The sequence below is a fragment of the Hibiscus syriacus genome, unplaced genomic scaffold, assembly GCF_006381635.1.
Source record: "Hibiscus syriacus cultivar Baekdansim isolate YM2019G1 unplaced genomic scaffold, ASM638163v2 tig00110283_pilon, whole genome shotgun sequence".
In the NCBI taxonomy this organism is placed as follows: domain Eukaryota; kingdom Viridiplantae; phylum Streptophyta; class Magnoliopsida; order Malvales; family Malvaceae; genus Hibiscus; species Hibiscus syriacus.
This window is the reverse complement of record NW_024062661.1, coordinates 420,024-442,234: the sequence shown is the minus strand read 5'-3', so window position 1 is coordinate 442,234 and position 22,211 is coordinate 420,024. Positions and strand designations below refer to the sequence as shown.

General features: G+C 31.6%; 2 protein-coding genes and 1 pseudogene across 2 annotated transcripts; 2 read left to right on the top strand and 1 right to left on the bottom strand.

The window, feature by feature from the left end:
* The first annotated feature begins 2,068 nt into the window (after window positions 1-2,068).
* On the top strand, window positions 2,069-3,143 carry LOC120116139 (transmembrane protein 45A-like). Its single transcript, XM_039136690.1, has one exon. It carries the CDS (start codon window positions 2,148-2,150, stop codon window positions 3,072-3,074), a length of 927 nt encoding a protein of 308 aa, XP_038992621.1. The 5' UTR covers window positions 2,069-2,147; the 3' UTR covers window positions 3,075-3,143.
* Window positions 3,144-16,419: 13,276 nt separating this feature from the next.
* Window positions 16,420-17,739, bottom strand: LOC120116071 (annotated as a pseudogene).
* A 1,996-nt stretch (window positions 17,740-19,735) lies between these two features.
* On the top strand, window positions 19,736-21,227 carry LOC120116070 (aspartic proteinase CDR1-like). The gene is made up of 2 exons (XM_039136628.1): window positions 19,736-19,753; window positions 19,947-21,227. The coding sequence occupies exons 1-2, from the start codon at window positions 19,736-19,738 to the stop codon at window positions 21,225-21,227; spliced, it is 1,299 nt and encodes a 432-aa protein (XP_038992559.1).
* Window positions 21,228-22,211: the final 984 nt, after the last annotated feature.

The window sequence follows — 22,211 nt, the reverse complement described above, 5'->3', positions numbered from 1 at the left end:
ATTCCATTCCCGGGGGAATCCCACATTCCCCCATCCAAACGCCCCCTAAAAGATTTATTATTATTATTATTATTATAACCCTAATTTATCATGAGTGAATATCTACGGGAAATGATTACCAACTCCAGGAAAATGATAGATTTAAAAAAATAAATCAAGACCTTTGTTTAATCAACCTATAATTGTTTTTTTTTTTAGAAAATAACTTCAGTGACTGAAAATGCCTTATAATATACGATTTTGATCAATTTTTTTTTGATTTGCCAAAATGACCAACAAAATCACAATGCGATCTCTAAATCGCAACGCGATCTCCAGTATCGCAAATCGGTTTCCAGATTCGCAACGCGATTTTGACTATCACAATGCGAATATGTAAATCGCAACGCGATAATAGAAAATCGCAACGCGATTCTGACTATCGCAACGCGATAATACAAAATCGCAATGCGATTTTCTAAATTCGTTGCGATAGTCCAAGTTCGCAAAATCGCAACGACTGGTGGTATTGCATTTGTTTATTAAGATTTTTCTCTAAAAAGATAGTATCCGTGCGGACGTGTCGAAGACACGTATTACCACGACCACGACCACGGCAGCGGCGGTGCGCGAGAGTCCCCCTTGTTCTCTTCCATTCAACAAGGAAGTGAGAAATCCAAGCCTTAAATACTCATTCCCAATAGTGTTTCCAATACTATGTGGGATTGAGCATTACAAACAGTTGGGAATCTTTTACACTATCGCAACACATTCTTTATTGTTTCAAACTAAGATCTTACAAATGGCTTGGGAATCTTTTATAGTATCGCAACACATTCTTTATTGTTTCAAACTCCACATGAATTTGGAATAGTTAAAATGTAAACTTATTTTGGATTTTTCACTATCGCAACACATTTTAACTATCGCAACACATTTTTCAAAATCGCGTTGCGAATCTTACAATTGTGTTGCGAATTTGGAAACTGAGTTGAAAAATTAGAGTTCGTGTTGCGATGTTGTTGGTCATTTTGGCAAATCCAAAAATAATTGGTTAAAATCATATATTATAAGGCATTTTCGGTCACTGAAGTTATTTTCTCTTGTTTTTTTATTAAAGCTAATCTCACTACCTCTACTATTTATTAGATTAACATTTAATCTACGTTTGATGGATTTTGATCAAATCTAATTTAATCGGATAGGTTTTTTTTTAAAAAAAATTGATTTCGGATTGGGTCATGTTGAATAAGATTTTTATGAAGGATAGTGTCGAATTTGGGTTTAGAATGAAGAAAAAATCCGATCCACCCTGACCTGATATAATATTATAATTATCTCTTATATACATGGTTTTCAAAACCAGACCGGTCAGCGAACCGGCAGTGCTACCGGTTTACTGGTTTAACCTGTCAGACCGGTCGTAAGAATCGGACGACATCATAATTATTTAAAAAATTAAATAAAAATACCAAAAATATTTAATAAAAAATAAAAAAAAAATTAGGTTGAACCGATTCACGGTCCGGTCCGGTTCGAGTGGTTCAAAGCCGGTTCGAACGGTTCCTTGCGGTTCACTAGAACCGGTTGAACCGGGGTAGAATGGACCGGACAAAGCAGCGGTTCCTGGTTCAACCGGCCGGTCCGGTCCGATTTTCAAAACACCGCTTATATATTTAGAGATAAATGGAATGATATCATCTCTATATTATTTTTTTCAATTAAATTTTTATTTTTCTTAATGAAAGAATTATATATATATTGGTGTCACGTTAGATCAAGTATATATAAAAGGAATTATTTTTCAGATCAAATTTAAATGGATAAAAATCCAATCTGATCGATCTATCCCAACCAAAAATATCGTACTATTTATTATAGTTGAATACTTAATCCATTCCTTTTTTGTTTAAAAAAATAATAATTAATCCTTTCCATTTTTTTAATTAATCACTTATATCTAATCTATTGATAGACTAATTTAGATCGAGTATTGCAGAAAATAGATCAACCATTCATATTTGCAAAATCCCCTAATATATATAGAAGGTTATGGAGTCCTTAGAAACTCATCCCATCCAACTCCTTTTAGCTCCCTCAAGCCTTTGCTTCAATTTGCTCACACACACACCAAGAAGCAAGACTCATAAAAACGTACAGAAGGATAAATGGGTTCTCTAGTGGGGCATGTAGCTCCAGGTTTAGCCTTCTTTTTCCTTGGGTTTTGGCATCTGTTTAATCATATCAAGCTCCATTCTCTCCACCCAAGTTCCTACACATCCACCTCATGGTTCCCCGCACCAAAATTAAGGCAGTTAGAACTGTTTCTAATCATGGTAGCCACCTCCATCTCCATCTCCATGGAGCTCTTCATTGGCCCTGCAAGGCACCAACCTTTTGATCCAGATGGAACCATTCCTTCAAATCATCTCCAAAACTTCGAGCACTCTTCCATATCAATGACTTTCTTTACCTACGCAGCTTTCGCTATTCTCCTTGATAAAGTTAGCCCCAGAGCCACGTATAGCCTCACACAATTCATTGCAGCAATAGCCTTTGCCCAACAGCTCCTCCTCTTCCACTTTCATTCAGCTGATCACATGGGGATCGAGGGTCAATATCACTTGCTTCTGAAGAGCGTCATCGTTGTTTCTTTAACCACCACTCTCATGGGAATTGGGCTTCCCAAGAGCTTCATGTTCAGCTTTATAAGGTCCATCAGTATTTTGTATCAAGGTGTGTGGCTCATTGTCATGGGATATATGATCTGGACTCCATCATTGGTTTCCAAAGGCTGCTTCCTCCATTTTGAAGATGGTCACCAGGTCGTCAACTGCTCGAGCCACGAGGCACTACACCGAGCTAAATCGTTAGTAAATATTCTGTTCAGCTGGACCTTGATAGCCGTCACTATTTTCTCAGTGGCTTTCTACTTGGTTTTGGCTAAATTTTATGGAGAAAAAGTTGAGTACTCAACGCTGAAGAAGGAAGAAGACCTGGAATTGGAACTGGAACTGAAAAAGAAAGAAGAATTTGATGATTTTGAATATCAGAAGGGGCAAAAGCTTTTTGCAGTTATGGACGTTGAAAGGTAGAGTAGACTAGTGACCCGAGTTAATCTATGTCTGTAAGATATATATAATAATATATTATTTTGTTCGTAATTATATATAATGTCTGTCTTGTCGGGAGGAAAACGTGTTTTGGCGTCTGTGTGATTTTATTATGATTTCTGTATGCAGAAAGTTAATGAAAATAAAGAGCTGTTTATCATATCTTGAAAGCACATAATTCAAGTTTCATTCTAAAATAATACATTTACTCAGCCATTTATAAACTCTAAATCTTACATCAATAATCAAACAATCTCAGTAATAAAAAAATATTATTTTCTTAAAAATTTTAAATTTGAGTAACTGCAGTATTTATATTTTATTAATAGGTTAAGAAAATTTTGATACTTTAAAATCATCTAAACGGATTACTATTTTGTGTTTCAAAATCTTTAACAGATAAATGTTTGGATAAGTCTAAATTTAGAAATTTAGGATTTCAAATTAAACTAATTTCCATTTGAATTGCTAAGATTTAGATTTAAGTTTAGTTTGATATGCATGGACCAAATGACTTGAATGGTAAATGAATTATTATTATGTTTTTTAGGTTTCGGGTTCTAACATTGCATACACAAAGATATAAACGTTTAATGTCAAATTGTTAAGAGTATAAAAAATTAATTTTATATTGTAATTTTATTACAATATTATTATGGTGTGACACATCTACATTATCATTAATTTTTCAACTATAGGTGGCCAAAATAAAATCAAGACATAACATTTGATATGATTTAGAGAAAAAATAGTTGGATGTCCAAATAAAACCGTGATAAACTGATAATAGATGAGTGATTATACATGTGGTTTACCCTATTTTAAGTACAATTTGACATGTGTCAAATTAAGATGACAATTATGGATTTTGCGTCACATTGGGTCTCCTTCCACGAAGATGACTTAGAAAAAGATAGCATCCATCTAAAACAATCAACACCGCCAGAATTAGACAAATACATAACTAAAAAAAAAACTCATTTCATTGTTTTTTTCATCTATATAAAAAATATTGATGTAAATATTTCTTACAACTCTACCAATTACAAAATTATACAAATTCATTAACTTGAAATTAATTAAATCGATCATTATAATATAAAAAAATAATTTAATAATGTCAATTATAAAAGAGAACAAACAACGATAATATTTTTTTAGTCAAATATATATGTTGTGAAAATAAAAAAATAGGATAAAGTATAGAAATGGTCCCTTGACTATATCATACTATAATTTTGAGTCTTTCGACTATTAACAGTTACAAAATGGTCCATTAATTATAAAATATTATTTTGTTGAGTCTCTCGATTATTAAAAGTTACAAAATTGTCACTCGACTATTCATTATGTTTCAAACTTGTCCATTTCTGTATAAAAAGATTAATGGTAGTCTGAGTTGGACGTTAACTTGCTGACTGAGATATGATAAAATATGATCTCATAATCTCGAACGACTATCATATCTTAGTCAGCGTATTAACGTCCAGCTCATACGATTGTTAATTTTTTGACAAAAAATGATGAGTTTGGAACATAATGAATAATCGGGTGATCATTTTATAACTTCTAATAGTCAAAAGACTCAATAAAGCAACTTCTTATAATTTGGGGATCATTCTATAATTTTAATAGTTAGAGACAACAAAATAATAATCTATAGTCGGAAACCATTTATGTACTTTACCCATAAAAATAAGTGAATATATATATTAATTGGAATACAAAGAGAAGAAGAGTGATAAAGAAAATGGGGAAAAAGAGGCAATAGTCTATGTTTTATTTAGTTAACCCATAATGTCTCTCGTAGAGGATCAGAGATTGGGTACTTTTAGAAAGACTTTATGAGTCACTTAAGAGAAACGTCACACTAACATCATCCTCTAACCAACTCGTAACAGTCAGGTTAACGATGCATAACAAACAACAAAAACCTAACAGACTCCATCTGCAATCGTTAACTTTAAAAATTATCTACTTCATATCATTAATACGTACAATATTCACCCTACTTTCTATTCCTATGTTCCTGGATGGAAATTCTCAAATTTAAAAATTTTATAACGTCTTTAAAAAAATTAATCTTCTTTTCAATATCATGTTTAGATGAATATTAATGTATGATTCGTTGAGTCTTCACCAATTTTTATTAGGATGTGATTAGATCACTTAATAATTTTTCATGTTAATAAAATTAAAATAGCAAATTATAGTCTATTTATCCCAAAAAATGAATTTAAAAGTTAATTACATATAAAAAAATTATAAATCTCACAATTTTTTTTGGGTATCTGATCCGATTATATTGTTGTCTTAACAATGAAAATTATAAATTTGATTTTTAGTTTAATTAATTATTCTTGGAAGTAAAAAAATTGTATAAATTCTACGTATTGTTCATACATAAAAAAAGCTTTTTTTTATTAATCTAGTGTAAGTACAATACATTATATGTTCAAAGATAACTCTCAACCTCTCGTCAATGAACGCTCACACCCCTGACATCTATGGTGCTCAAACCCGGATCCTTAAGGAATAACAATAATTCCTTTACCACAGAGATCACTTTGTTCATGCTACATTAGTATATGAAAAATAATAGGGTTAAACTATCCAAACAACCACTTAACTATGAGGTTGATGTCGATATGACCATCATACTTTTAATTTTGGCAATATGACTATATAACTATTTAAATGGTTTAAATCAAATCATCTGCCATTAATATTTGACAGAAGTGCTAACATGACCATTAATAAAATTGATATAATTATACATTTGATCCTTAGCACTTGTATATTATATCAATCTGCTCATAATTTTCATTTAATTTAAAAAATTAATCCTCAAATCAAGAGATGTCACGTCACAATCGATTATTGTGACACATTTCACTAGTGAGATATGTCACTACCTATTTGGAAAGTTTTTTTTTATATTTAATTTTAATATTTTAATTGAATGGACTTTCTCACTAATCAAGTGGTCTAGATTTTATAATTGGCATAGTTTCGAAACCTTGTTTGAATGATTTTCTTTTTTGTTTTTCTATCGTTAACAATATTATAAGTTAAATATAGTTTGTTGTAATTAGTTGCCAATTGAAGCATTTGGTACAGTGGCTTGGATATTCCATTTCCAACCTAGTTAACCAATTCCCCACAACCCACATCATCCTAATTTATTTTTTATCCAATTAAATGGTGACATGTGTCAATTGCGACACGTGTCATGATCATATGTTGACATATGTTACGTCTTGATTGAAGGGTTAATTTATTAAATTAAATCAAAAGTAAGGCCGAATTGATTGAATGTATAAGTATTAAGGATCAAATGTGTAATTATATCAATTTTGTTAACTGCCACATTAACACTTATGTTAAAATGTTAACGACGTGTGGCTTGATTAAAACCACTTAAATAGTTATTTGGACATATTGCCAAAATTGAAAGTATGATGATAATATCGACACCAACCCCATAGTCAAGTGATCATTTGAGTAATTTATCCAAAATTTTGAGTGAATAGTTGAATCACTGGAGAATCCAAATGTAACATTGTAAGCCCACTCCATTTACAACTCAGGTTTAGAGTTACACACTTCCAATACTATTTTACCAACAGCTGCTACTTTCTTCTCTCGTATTTTTCTTCTTCTTCTTAATTATCGAAAAGATACGCTAGTCTCTCCAAGCAAAATATCCCGAAGGATAAGGACCAAAATGGGAAAGTAGCCAAGTTCAGAGGTTAATATTTAATTAATCCGTTTCAGTTACATGAAGTAAATAAATGTTTTGTCGAGTTGTCATCACTAGTTTACTGAATCTTATCTCAATCATAAAACTACAATAATACCCTTATTTTAAATAATTACAAATATTATTATATTAATATTTTTTGTATTTTATACTTTTAGATAATAAACAACTAAAGTCCTCTTTTCGAGGATTTAACACAAGACAGTTAAAAGTTATATATAATTATTTTATACCCCACTTACATTTATTTGTTGATTAAGTTTTTAACAACATTTTTTTTACATCAAAGTATTCTTTTCACTCACATCATAAATACAATAAAATCTAATTTATTTAGACACAAATCGTACGAATAGTTTACTCTCTTTTTATTAGAGGGATGGAAAGAAATAAAGAGTATATTATTCTTGGCACATCTTTCAATTAATTTCTTGGTTCTTATATTATTATTTTTTCGATTAAAAGTTTGAGTCACGCTATCAATAATCAATTAGTTTAGTAGAATAAGATAATAGATTCTTTTAATAAGATCATAGGTTTAAATCGTAATGTTTACGAATGTAGTGAATTGAGTTAGTAGAATCACTCTCATAATAAATCTTTATATAATTAAATCTGAATTAATTGATCAATCAATCAAATATTGATAACTAATTAAAAAAAAGGTACGAGTCACTTCAAAAGTGAACATCAAAATGGCAGGGTTTACAATTTGTATTCATTTGGTCCCACGGGGATGCTTTGTGTATTAGTACGTGTTTTGTTGCCTATACGAATCCTTAAATCTTGACCCATAAGCATTGCTAATAAACATTTTTCAAAGGATTGTTAGCCATACAAGGCACTGTCATCTAGGGGTGAGCAACGAAATCGAGAAAACCGAAAAATCGATACGAATCGAGTAAAACGGTTCGATTCGGTTCGGTTTGGCTTTAAACGGTTCGGTTTTCGGTTCGGTTTAAAGGTTTCATTTTTTTGATTCGGTTCGGTTCGAGTTTTCCATATGGAACCCATCTGTTCTATATTGAACCGAATAGGCAATTTTTGTAAAAAAAATTATAGTTTCAAGTGATTTTTTCATTGAAAACCCGAAAAACCGAACCGAACCGAAAAACCCGAACCGTTAAAAAACCCGAACCGAACCGAAAAAACCGGTTTCGGTTTTTTCGGTTTTTTAACTATTCGGTTTCGGTTTCAGTTTAAATATTGAAAAACCGTTTATTTCGGTTCGATTCAGTTTTTGGTAAAAAACCGAACCGAACCGAACCGAATACACCCCTACTGTCATCCATATGTCATATGACAGAGGTTGGTCCAATACATGTACAAAATGTCTGTGCATATCATATGTCATAACGTGCAAGTAGCAAAATTTATAAAAATAATACTAATCTTCATTGAGACATCTTAGAAAGAATAACTTATGCTTTACATTTTATAATCAAAATATTTGTTATCATAGTTAAATTGATCTGAATCTATACTATTATTAAATTCTGATTGAGTTGGTATTACCGGTTAATATTGTATTAATTCAATTAAAATATTATTAAAATACTATTTTCGTTAAATAATAAATAATATAATTATAATAATACTTTATCTTTTTCATACTTTATATAATCTTTAAATAAACGAATTAAAAATCATTTTTCACATGATCTAACTTATGTTTTATATTTTATATGTAAAGTATTTATCAATTAATTTGTGAATATTGTTGGATAAATTTTAAAAAATATATGTTTTTAATAGTTTTTTTTACTCAGTGAAAATATCTAATTTTAAATTATGGGTTTATTAAATCTTTATAATTCATTTACTGAACTAGGGTAATAACATGAGGAAATAGTTATTTAATACATCTATACTAAAAAAATGGATGTCCATTGTTCCCATATGTAATGGGGTAAGAGAGAGGTAAGATAGTAGATTGTCCCCAACACAAGGTTGAGAGCAACTTCCGTAGAAGACTTTCGAATTATGAAATGCCCTCCGTGAGACTCGATCCAACGACCTCAAGATTAAGAACCTTGTGCTCTACCAACTGAGCTGGATAGTCATCTCTAATATATCTATACTAAAATGATCTATATAAGCAACCTTTTAACTAGAGATACTATTTTGTATTGTATATCATGAGTTTGAATTAATCCCCACCAATCATACCATTTTCCTCATTTATAAAAACTTGTATTGGGGGAATCCAATAATCAGGACATATTTTCCATAACCTGATATAATTTATATATTTTCAAATATAACAATCACTTTTTATTTTATCTTTATATTAATATGAGGTGATTATAAAATAATATATGTTCGAAAAACTTTTAATCATTTGATAATTAACACTCATAAACCCTTGCGTTGTACTCGAATTCAAGAACCATCACTTTTAATTTTAAATATATACTTAGAAAGTATATTACTTTAATGAATCTAAAAGTTAAAATTTTATTTATCAAATATATTATTTTTAGAGAGAATATACTTAGATATTGTATAAAAAATAATATTTTTTAGTTTAACCATCAGTATTTGAATTGTTAATCGATTATTCTGAATCTAATACTGTAAGAGCACATTATAGGGATGACATTTTTCAGCCTAGTTGAATTCGTACACAACACTAAGATTTGGACCTCTAACTTCATTCGAGAGGACGCAATATCTCATCCTAATAATTCAATTGAAAAAAACAATAAAAAAATAATTATTCAATAAAAAATTAAAAACTTAATAAATAAGATTATCAAACCAGTTAATAAAAGGTAAAAAGGTAGAAAAAAAATGAACGAATGAAATAATTAAAGTAAACAAATGAAACAAATTGACAAAAACTTATCCAAAACCTTGGGCCGAAACCGAATAGAAGCCCATTTGGTCATGAACTAGGAGTTTCCTGGATGTTCAAATTGTTTATTGGCATTTTAGTAGATTATTTACATCTTAAATATGCAATAAAAATAAAACTAAAATTCTCCAAAATCATTACTTACACATTCTAAAAAGTCACGTTTATCATTATTAGACTATCACTCAATATTCATATGCTTCATTTAAATATTTACTTTATTTAAAAATTCATACACAAGTAGCATTGTACAAAAATTCATTCCTAGACATCAATGTTCATCACTTATACAAAGCATCATTTAGTCATGTTCTTCCTCATAGTTATTTTATCATAACCAAAATCATATAAAAATCATGATTTAATAATGTTCATGTGACATCTGATACCCAGTTAAGAGGGACCAATCCAGATATCAAAAAACACATTAAATATTGAAATAACTCAATATGATATTAGAGTAAAACATTTTTCATTTAAAAAATATAAATCATAGAGTGGAAATACACACCAATTCAACATGATGATTACAAGATCATTCTTACATAATTTTATTTTAATTGAGTTACATATTTTGGGAGTATTTTTCACATTTTCACAACATTACATGAAATCATGTTAAAAAATAAATTAAATACATTAATTTTAGATTAAATTCATTTCAAAGTATAATGTAAACTTTCAGATCAAATTGACCTTTAATTAAGCAAACAACATGATTTAGGGACTAACTGAATTTTGTTATAAAATTTCAAGATTAACATGATCTTCATAATTTTCTAGTTCATCATGAAATTAAACTACTAATACGTCAACTAGTGAAAATTGAATTGAAATTATATTTTTTGGGCGGTATAACTGAGGTATAATGATAAAATTACTTTCAATGTTTGTACAGATAGTCACTTAGTATTTCTCTCTCCCCCTCTTTTTTTTAGTATTTTAGTTCCCATCGTTTCAATTTTTGATCAAAATAGATATTGTTCGATAGAAACCATTAGTTGACTAGCGATTAATACATGTTGTTAATTTGATATTTTCACATGTATTTAATTATTAATATGACATGTATTACATCACCTAAGATGATAATGTGACAAGTGTCACGTCATTCAAATGAATGACATGATATGTGTCACATCAATAATTGAACACATGAGAAAATATCACGTCAACATGTGCTAATAGTTAGTCAACTAACAATTTTCATCCAATTGAAATTTTTTACCAAAATTTGAAATATTGAAGGCTAAAATGTTCCAACTAAAGAATAAAAGACAAAATAACTATTTATGAAAACGTTAAGGGGTAATTTTATCATTATATATAACAAAATTCAACTAAGAGAAGCTAATTTTTTCATACAATAAAAATAAATTTTATTTATGAAAGTAATATTGAAATATTTATTGATTGTTGTTTTAAAGAAGTAAAAATGCAAGAACAATAATTCAATTACACTCCAATCAAAATAACACCTAAAGCAAATAGTATCATACCCCAATTGATGGGGTTAGTTTTTAATTGAATATGGGTTTAGAGGACTTTAGAATTCACGTGAATTCTATTCATTATTGATTGATGAGAATTTATTCATTATTATTAATTTTATAATATGGAAAATGAAGACCACAAGTGGGGAGAGTTGTTTTTTATTTTATGATTTCAACAGAATAATGGTGGTGGTTGTATTAAAGTATGAAGCTTTTACTGCTGAAGAAGAGGATTTTTCTAGGCTTTTAAGATCTCTCTATATTTCTGATTGATTTTCTCTAATCTTTTGCACGAAAGAGACAAGTCTCCGAACAAGAAAAGTATGGCAACCGCAATTTAGATGACTGATTGGAGGCTGCTTTGCATATCGTGTAAAATAAGTTTTTGAAGAAGAGACCAGCTGAGGAGAAGAAAATGGAGAAGGAACGCTGGAATCTGTTGAAGGCTCTTGGCACACAGGTTGCCGAGCCACTAAGAGCAATGATAATGGGAGCTCCTTTGGAAGATGAACGACATCTTGCTCAACGTTATGACAGAATGCGACAAGAAGCTAAGGCACAGACAATCGAAGTTTTGAAACGCCAAGCAAGAGTGAGGGAAACACTTGGAAATCCTGAGAATGCCATGAAATTGGAATTTACGTAAACAAAACTGCAAGATCTAAAGTCAAACATGGCAATATTGGGGTGTTCGAAGTTGAACCAAGAAGTTGTCATGGTTTCGTATTGTTTGGCAGCACCGACATGTCTCGTTCATAATTTCGGTTATTTATGGAACAATTTTCGGATAAATACCACGGGGACATATCATTTGATTTCCAAGAATTACAACCATTTCACTGATAACGTGTGCATGCAGCTAATTGGAAACCATATTCCTGGATTGGTAAATAGGCTGGCTCGACTAGGTTCGTTTTTTTTAACTGTTTACTTCCTGAAAGCATACAAGGACAGCAGTTCGACATCTCCCAATCGTCCTGCATATTTTTTTTTTGATTCGTTTGGTGGAAAGATCGGAGTGGTTGAAGCTCATGAAGATCGAAATTTCTTTTGTAGATCTACGACTATCCACGGGGTTTCTCGACTATCGAAGGCCGGATTCTTGATGTGGAGACTAAGATGCTTTGGATGATAAAGTTTGGGCTTAGACCGACGATCAACGATGACAGCCGACGTGGTGGTTACCGGAGTTTGGTGGCCGGTCGATGAAGCTTCTCTACCTTCTTACAGAGTCTTTCGTTGGGAAAAAGTAAAAAAGAAATGAAATGTTAAATAAATGAGAAATGCAGGGGGAATTTGGTTTATAAATGGATTGCTACATATTAACCAAAACTACGTAGTTTTGGAAATAGTTTGGGAGCTTGATATGGATGCATTTTAGAGATTCCGAAGATGGAACACTACTCTTGGCTACGGGTAAATTACAAGATAAGCCATCTAAGTTGTTAAAAGTTCAACCTTGTCTCTTAGCTTTCATATTATTATGATTATGGCATAATAGTTTTATTAAGATCGATTTAGTCCCTAATTTTAGTAATTAAAAATTATATTGACTCCTAAAGTTTTTAATTTTAACAATTGGGTCCCCAAATTATTAATTAGATTCTAATAAGTTATTTTCATGACGAGAAAAATTAATTGAAGTCGTCTTTGTACGCTAGATTGTCCATCTTCGTTAGAAAAGATTGGAAGCTAGAAATCAAGTTGGTGAGCTGGAATTCAATAGTAATATTTTGGATTTTGTTGATGTCCTGAGTTCGATTCCGAAGTCTGTTTCGCCAAATTCGAACCCGATAAGCTGTTTTTCACTGATTAATCACTCGATTCGATCCTTTTTTCGCAATTAAGCTCCGTTTTTTATGAAATTTATGTCGATATGCATCTAAGGAATTATTGAGAGATGATTTTAAGATTAGGGACGTTAGAATGGAATTTTTATGGTCGATCAGTATGGCATGGAAATCGAGGTAATACTTTACTGCCTCTTTATGCTTTATGGAACATGTGAATATTGGTAAATGCATGAATAAGATAATATTGGTCTCATATGTGTAGTTAATTAATTTCTACACTTGATTCGAATACGATAAAAATTCGGTAACTGATTATGGTTTAGATGACTTTTATAAGAAATTGATGGATTGTTAGAATTAAAATTACAAGTTCTATGTATAGTGATAAAGGAATCAACTTGGATCTGTAACATATAATTTATTTTATCAAAGGTACTTGGATGGGAAATTATGAGAATATTCTGGTAGGGTAAAATTACGGAAATACGCTTATGTTATAAGATGACAAGAATTGTCCCTGGAAGTTGATTAATAATTCTGAAAGGATATATTAATCTGATAAAACTATAGATGTGCATAAGAAATGCTAGTTTGCTTAGAAAATTTGGATAATCGATTTTTAACCCAATAGGGTTTATGCAAGATAATAGAAGTCTGTTAATCAATCATTTCAAGATCCGAGAATGTTCGGGTAAGCAATTAAGCATATAATCTCTTAACTATATTTATTTTTGTTAAGAGTTAATACCAAAAGTATATGGGTACAAAATTACGAAAATGCCCTTGAGAGTTAAAAATAATCCAAGTTGACTCTGAATGAGAGAGTAACCTGAGAATTTGTTTTTAAATCGATAAATTACTTATTTGATTGTTGGGATCCTACCTTTGTATGGAAAATTTATGAAAATTCGTTAGTAACATTTGAAAAGACATTTAACCTGAAAATTACCGAATTGAGTAAATACCTGAAGAATGAGTTATCGAAGGTGCTCTTTGGTCAGAATTGTTTGAAAGGACTGAAGTAAGCGATAAGATTAAATTATATAATAAGATCGGACGTAAGGAAATGAGGGAAATACACTGGATCTGTAAAATGACCAAAATACCCCTGGAATGGAAATGGCTCAAGAATGTCAACAAGCTCGGGAATGAATGAATATACTCAAGCTTTGAAATGAATAGAAAAACATTGAGAACCAAAATGACCAAAATGCCCTTATGACATAGAATAAGTAAATGTCTTGGATTAATTAAGAAATCCACATAAACATGGATGTTGTGCTACCAGTAAAAGTTATGGAACGCAACTTAAGTGATTAACCAACGCTAGTGCTATATCATTACCTGAATGATATAAGTACCACTTGAATGTTGTTCATCTTCTCAAATTTGGATCGATGATAATTCTGGAAGTACTTGGCCCAGCTCAACTCTAGAGCGCATACAGTACTAATAAGTGGGTATTCGTGAGTCAAATCAACCACAATACCAGAATGACTTTATTATATGAATAAATTGAACTGAAAGGAAGTACAACATGTATTTGAAATTCAGAAACGTCTGAATTATTCTGGAAAATTCTAAAGTAACCAGGATAGACTTGCTTACTAAACGAACTAAGTAACCTCAATGACTGAGGATTAAATAGGTGATTGTCCTTATGGGTTATGAACCATGAATCAAGTACGTCCGTATTTCATGATATCGTTGAAATGTGGAAATGAAATAAAGACCGTTGGAAGATCTATTCAACGATGATTATGGGAATGATCTATGGATCTGTATTATGGTATTAAAAAGTGAATACACTGGAAGGATAATGAATTGACTTGTTGACATGCATCAGTTTGAGAGTTGTGTAACTCGAGTTGTTTGATAATACGATCGATAGTCATAGATTGTAAATGACTTGAATCTTCGGTTCTATATTTTCATCTAAAATCACTTCGGTCATGTTTGAAAACGCAAGTAACGCAGAATAAAAAGATTCTGAATACCTCATTTGGTTCAATTGGGCTGAAATCCTATGAATTCAAAGTATATTCCTGAATACCCCTGATTGTTTGGGTAATAGAATCACTCGCAGTAAATCTGAATTTAGAATTATTATGTATAAAGGTTCCTGAACGTTTTCCTGATGCACATGGAAACGTAGTGGAATTCTGAAGTATCAATCTGAAATGTCTGATTAGATCGGTTAAAAATCGATTCTCTTCAATAGGACCTCGTTCCTGGAATATGATCAAATTGCATAAGTTTTCTGTTATCAATACTGATAACTACAAAATGCATCTGAAAAATATTTGGATTCTCTAGTGTGTTCCATATATTTTGGAAAATTGTTTTATTGTTTTAACATGTGGTACACTGAAATATATGGTTAATGTTTTATGGATGCACCGACTTAACGGTGATGGCTTATGGATTTGTATCATTGTATAAACTGTATCTTGGAGATACATATTTTTAAAGTACAACTTTGATCAAGCTGGAAAATTTTTATGGACCTAATGTGACTCTTAGGTAGGCTCTGCGGCCCTGAGATCATTCTCGGGTAGGCCCTGTGGCCATAAGATGTGTTCTTAGGTAGGCCCCGTGGCCCCGAACTTTCTTGGGTAGGCTCTCAGGCCCTAAGATGTTCCCTTTGGTTAACTCTTTGTAAGATGGTTTTAAAATACGAGTTTAAAAAAAAAACTCCACTACAATATGATTTATGGGATTTTACTGAACTATCATTTGATTAGTGTACCTATTATGATTTTATTGTACTGATGGAACACACTAGACATCCTTTTCGACCTCATGAAAACGTGATAGTATGAAAGGTTTCTTATGAACTGAGATTCATGGCTTCTACTCGATGAACTACTAATGGAACCCCAGATTATTCCGCAATTGGTATACGTTTGATTCGATAAGGAAATTATGGCTTCCCATTTATCTGCATGTCTTGTAGCATCATCTGGTAATTCTGTATTACTGAGTTTTTCGAAGCTCACTCTATTAATCACCATTGCAGGTTAAAAGATTGTACCAGTACAGCTATCAACATCAGTAAGGGAGTTCTTCCGGCGTTGCTTGCAGAGTATGGTACATGTGATTAGGGGGCATGTAATTGTATTTTGTTTTATATATTAGTCTGAAAATCTGTTTTATTTCGAATACTGATAAATTTTATTTTGTACTCATAAATGATTTTATGAGTTTACATGTTTTAAGAAAAGTTTTAAATTTTCCGCTATTTTTTTGTGGGTCACTCGGGTGGCCCTAATGTGACACTCCAGATCAAATCGGGCTATTTGCATCGGTCTGATGGGGTTACAAATAGAATACCATTAATACACAATATTCCAACAAAAAAGAAAAGAAAAAAAAATACAGATCGAGTGTTGTTGAAGAAGGGAGACCGTGTCAATTTTCCCTAATTAGTGCACTCCATTAATAAAGGCTGAGCTTTTTCTTTGATGAGTTCCCACAAAGCATCCACATGGTGTTGCTGAGTCAGAGTTGTTCCAATGGCGCATCGAATCACATAAATCCCACCCGCCACTGCATGACTCACGAAAGCTCTCCCACTTGAATTTATGGCCTCCACCAATTTACAGTTCAATTCTCTGCCTTCATCCTCGTCCTCGGCCTTGGGCTTCAACCTGAAGCAAACCAATGCAACTTTCTCGGTACTACGATCTCAAACCTCTTATCTTTCCTCACAAATTCTTCCAACTGTTTAGCCATGGCGACATCACTTTGAATGTGGTGGCCAGACCATGTCTGCGAATCACAATCCAAAGCTTCAAAGCCCTGAATCATCTACTCAATGCGATCTGCCAATCTTTGTAGTCTACCACTGCATTGGATTTACTTGCTTTGTTACTTAGATATTCAGGGTCACTTGACAATGAATCGATTAACAACTTTGGTTCCTTAGTCCACAAGCAACAGCAATCGTTGTTTGTGAGGAACCATTTATGTGGGTTCAGGCTGATGGAGTTAGCAAGCTCCACTCCATCAATATAATGGCGGAGCTCGGGGCAAATGCAGGCACTTCCTGCATATGCTGCGTCAATGTGAAGCCAAACATTGTACTCCATGGCAACTTTGCTCAACTCCACAATAGGATCGACTGCTCCAGTGGGTGTTGTCCCGACGGTTGCACATAGAAATAATGGCACCAAATCTGATTTAATGTCATCGTCGATGGCGATACGAACTTTTTCAGGTGACATTGAAAACCCTTATCAGCATTTGGCGACTTCCAATTGCGGGACAAATTTAGTCGGTATCTTCCAAAGCCTACCTTTGACGCGCGTACTTTTCTTTGGTGTTGATTTCCAATTAATTAAATTAGTTCAAGTAGTAAGCAGTATAATATTATTTAAAGATATTTTGAGTTCGAATATTTGTGTATATAAAAAATTTATAATTGAAGATTCACCCACTAGAACCAAGCGTACGACCTGAGTCGGTCTGGATTATTCAAAGCAAAGTCTTGAGAACTTGGAAGGGCAACAAAAAAAAACAAGTTAATGTATAGTTCAAGTGATTGTCAATTTTTAACGGAAAAAGACGAGTTTGAAATATATGAATTGTCTAGTGACTAGTTTATAATTTTTAATAATCGAGAAACTCAACAAAACAACGTCTTATGATTAAAAGATCATTTTATAACTTTTAATAATCGATAAATTAAAAAAATAATATCTTATAATCGAGTACCGTTTCTGTCTTTACCTAGAACCATACAAAGGATCAACCTCAAAGGTTCCAGCTTTGGAGGATGAAAATCACGTGTAAACCATGCATAGCTAAGGTAACCCAGCTCAATAATTTAGAGTCGGTAGTTTTTGTCCTCTTTTGATAAATAATTATAATCTTGGGGCAATTTCATTAAATCTTTTTTAGTGTTGGTACATATGAATGAAAAAGCCCACTGGTCGTACCCGAAAAATAATTCTTAAACCATGCTAATCAAATATTATTAAAATCTAGAATGAATTATTCAAAGAGTCTCTGATTATGAGACATGTTTTTGTTGTATTCCATCTATAAAATAATTATTTGTTTTATAATGTGATAATTAATAAAAATATATAAAAGTATATTTATCCTTCAACTTTACATTTTGTTATAGTTTGATTCCAATTTCTTCATGTTGGATAATATAAATAAAAAGGGAAAAAATATTATTTTAAACAAGATTTTATTTTTAAATTAAGAAGATATTGGAGAAGATTGAGATTTTATGACAACTGACTTTATCTTATTTACTAATTTATCCTTGCAAATATCAAGCTCCAATTCACTATTTGATACACCTACAATCATATATTTTTACGTGTTTCTCTCTTCTATGATAATTTCCCATCTTCTTTGAAACTAGCAATGCCATTCGAGTTTTACTTCATTATTATTTTAGGTCTATGAAATTTGAAAAAACTATGTTAATATTGGGGATGTTAAGAATGTAAATGAAAAATACTTTTTGAGTTTAATCAAGTGCTCCAATCAGGTGGTGACACGTATTACTCGTGATATGTGTCACAATAATCTGTTGACAAGCGTCATCTCTTGATTGGAGAGCTAATTTTTTGACTTAAATTAAAATAAGACTAAATTGATAGAATATATAAATACTAATGACTAAATGTATAATTATATTAATTTTTAGTTGTCAAGTCAACATTTCTATTGAATGTTAAGAAGGTGGCTTGATTAAAACCACTTAAATAGTTATGTGGTCACATTGACAAAATTTAAAATATGATGTCATATCGACACCAACTTCATAGTTAAATAGTTATTTGAGTAATTTATCCCTTAGATTTATAATCATTTAAAAATAATTTTGAAAAAGAAAAAAATTACTTTAATAAAAAATATTAAACTCATTTTTATTTTTACACCTTACATTGACTACAATTATATATATATATATATAAAAGTCATAATTATTTTCTTAACTTAATTGTTTTTCAAAAAAATAGTATCATTTAAAAAAAACAATTATGACAATATATATATATATAATTTATTTATTAGATTTTTATTATTTTCTTTTTATATCATAATTTACAATAATATAAATAAAATATTTTACAAATTAAAAACAAATGTTGAGTTTATCCCAACGGTAGAGGTGTATCCACTCTCACCTAGGTTCTAGTGACATATAACACCTTCTGAATAGAGAGTTACTTTTTTGTATTAAATTAAAATTATGACTAAATTGATATAATATGTAAGTACTAAGGACTAAATATATAATTATATTAATTTTTTAATCGTGATGTCAACACTTCCGTTAAATATTAATGGCATGTGGCTTGATTTAAACCACTTAAATAATTATGTGGTCATATTGTCAAAACTTAAAGTATGGTGGTCATATCAACACCAACCCTATAGTTAAGTGGTCATTTGAGTAGTTTACCCTAAAAATAATAATCGAATGTGTCACAAGTGTGAAAAAGACTAGTTTTATTACAGTTACTGCTTAATTTACTAAAGATGTAATGAATCAATTAAAGCAAAATTCAAGTTAATATCAATTATTATTTTAATCTCAAGATGAAAGCAAAACATTATGGCGCTCAAATTCCATAGATAGCAGAATTTCAACAGAAGAGAAGCTGAAGCAGTGCGGGAAACCATACGTTATTTGTTACTTTTTTAATCTCAGGGTTTTATGGTTATGAGAATCTCAAAAACATTCAATGAAGAGATGAAATGAACGTTAAATGTATCTTTGTAATTATGTATTCATATACTTTGTACTTAAAGAGGGAAATTAATTGAATGTATCATTTCACCATTAATTGTTTGTTGTAAGTTTTAATTTTAGTTTGTTCTGTCTCAATTCAATTACCCTTTCAACACTATAAAATAAATCAAGTTTACGGCACCCGAACTTGCAATTCTCTACAGTGTTTAGTCTCAAACTTGTTACAGATGGCCGTTATTGTTTTAGCTATCCTTTCTCTCCCAACCCTTTGCCTTGTTGATGCTCAAAATGGTGGTTTCAGTGTCGAATTAATCCACCGTGACTCCATTAGATCCCCCTTTTACAATCCTTCGGAAACCACCTCTGTTCGTGTCACCAATGCCTTGCGTCGTTCCTTCGATCGTGTTAATCACTTCAAGCTGAGTTCTGTCACAACAAAGGCAGTAGAAGCTGAACTCATTGCGAATTCGGGTGAATATCTGATGAATATATCAGTTGGCAGCCCAGGTTTTGATGTTGTTGCAATAGCTGATACAGGAAGTGATCTTATTTGGACTCAATGCAAGCCTTGTTCTCAGTGTTTCAAGCAAGAAGCTCCACTTTTCGACCCTAGTAAATCATCTACTTACAGAAAGCTTTCTTGCAATGCAAGTCAATGTAACAGCCTCCAAGGGAGCTCTTGTTCTACTGATAATACTTGCCAATATTCAGTCTCTTACGGCGATACATCTTTTTCAAATGGTGATCTTGCTGCCGATACACTCACCTTGGCTTCGACAACCGGTCAGCCCATGGCTGTTCCTAAAACAGTCATCGGTTGTGGACACAACAATGACGGAACGTTCAATGAGAAAACCTCTGGCATTATCGGCCTCGGAGGTGGTGAAGTTTCACTTATTTCCCAACTGGGAGCTTCCATTGCAGGCAAATTCTCCTATTGCTTGTTGCCAATTTCTGAAACAGGAAATTCCAGCAGACTGAACTTTGGTTCCAATGCAGTAGTTTCAGGAACTGGAGTTGTTTCGACTCCATTGGTTAAAAGTTCCCCCGACTCTTTCTACTACTTAACCCTTGAGGCCATCAGTGTTGGAACCAAGAGAATCGAGTTCACAGGCTATTCTACCGGTTCACATGAAGGCAACATGATCATTGATTCAGGCACTACTTTGACGTTGCTTCCATCAGATTTTTACTTGGAACTTGAGTCAGCCGTGGATAGCCATATTAATGCCACAAAGGTTGAAGGACCTCAGGGTCTGAGTTTATGCTATGAAGCTCAAAACGACATTGAATTTCCTGATGTTACTGTACATATCACTGATGCCGATGTGAAGTTGAAGCCATTGAATACCTTCGTTCTGGTTTCTGATAAAACTATATGCTTGGCTTTCAGTTCCATACAAGATTTTGCAATCTATGGAAACATAGCACAGATGAATTTCTTGATTGGATATGATATTGGGAAGCAGACGATCACGTTTAAGCCAACTGATTGCTCCAACAACTAGCCTGCCTAATATATTCGATATTATAGTGTGATTTTATGTCGTGTCGTGTGATTGATTATTACAATCTGTTCTTTTATCCTTTGTAATCAGCACTTGTTTGTTTAAGTCGGTTCTTTCTTATTATACTCTCTAAATTATTAAGATATAGCAATCTCTCGATTTTATGACCAATTGCTTTTCTTTTATTAGGTAGAGATATATTACATTTTCAAGGTAAATGATGTGTTTTGAATCTACACAAAATAAGATAACATAAATATTTTTATCACTCGACTAATTAATAAAAATCTACATATTATTTTTTTTCTTTAATTAATTGTGATGACGTTTAACAAATTATTTAAAAATATTTTGATAAAAAAAAGTACCTAATAAGTCCTTGAATTACTCTATTTATTTTGAAAAGAGTTATATTTTACTTAAAATTAAATTATCTAATTTTGTATCTCTATTTTTAGGGTTTCTTACCCTAGTTTTTTTTCTCTTTTTTTGTGTTGTCGGTAATTTCTTCTTCTTCTTTTGTTACCAGTGACGACACTAGCTTTAGTATTGGTCATCAACCGTGGGTATTCATTATTTTTTTACTTTATTATACCGTATCTTGTTTTTAGTTTTTTAATAATTCTGTCTTTGTGACATGTTTTCCTCTGCCTTTGTGGAACATTTTCGATAGTTTGTTTTCGTTTATCCTTTTTCTTAGTGCTGAATTGACTTTGCCACGATTGATCAAAATGACGCTTATTTGTTATCATGTTGATCTTCCCTACTTTGAAATATCGGATTGGATTTAAAAATACAATTTACATTCGTTGATAATTTTCTCACGTCGCTTGATTAAGATTTACGATTTGTCAGCGATAGATTTTTTCCTAAATGACAAGCATTATGTGATGGATGCCCCAAACGTTTGTGCCACAACCTGTAGTTGGAACTAGACTTGACAAATGTTATTTTAGTAGATGATGATGCAGTAGGTGATGTAGT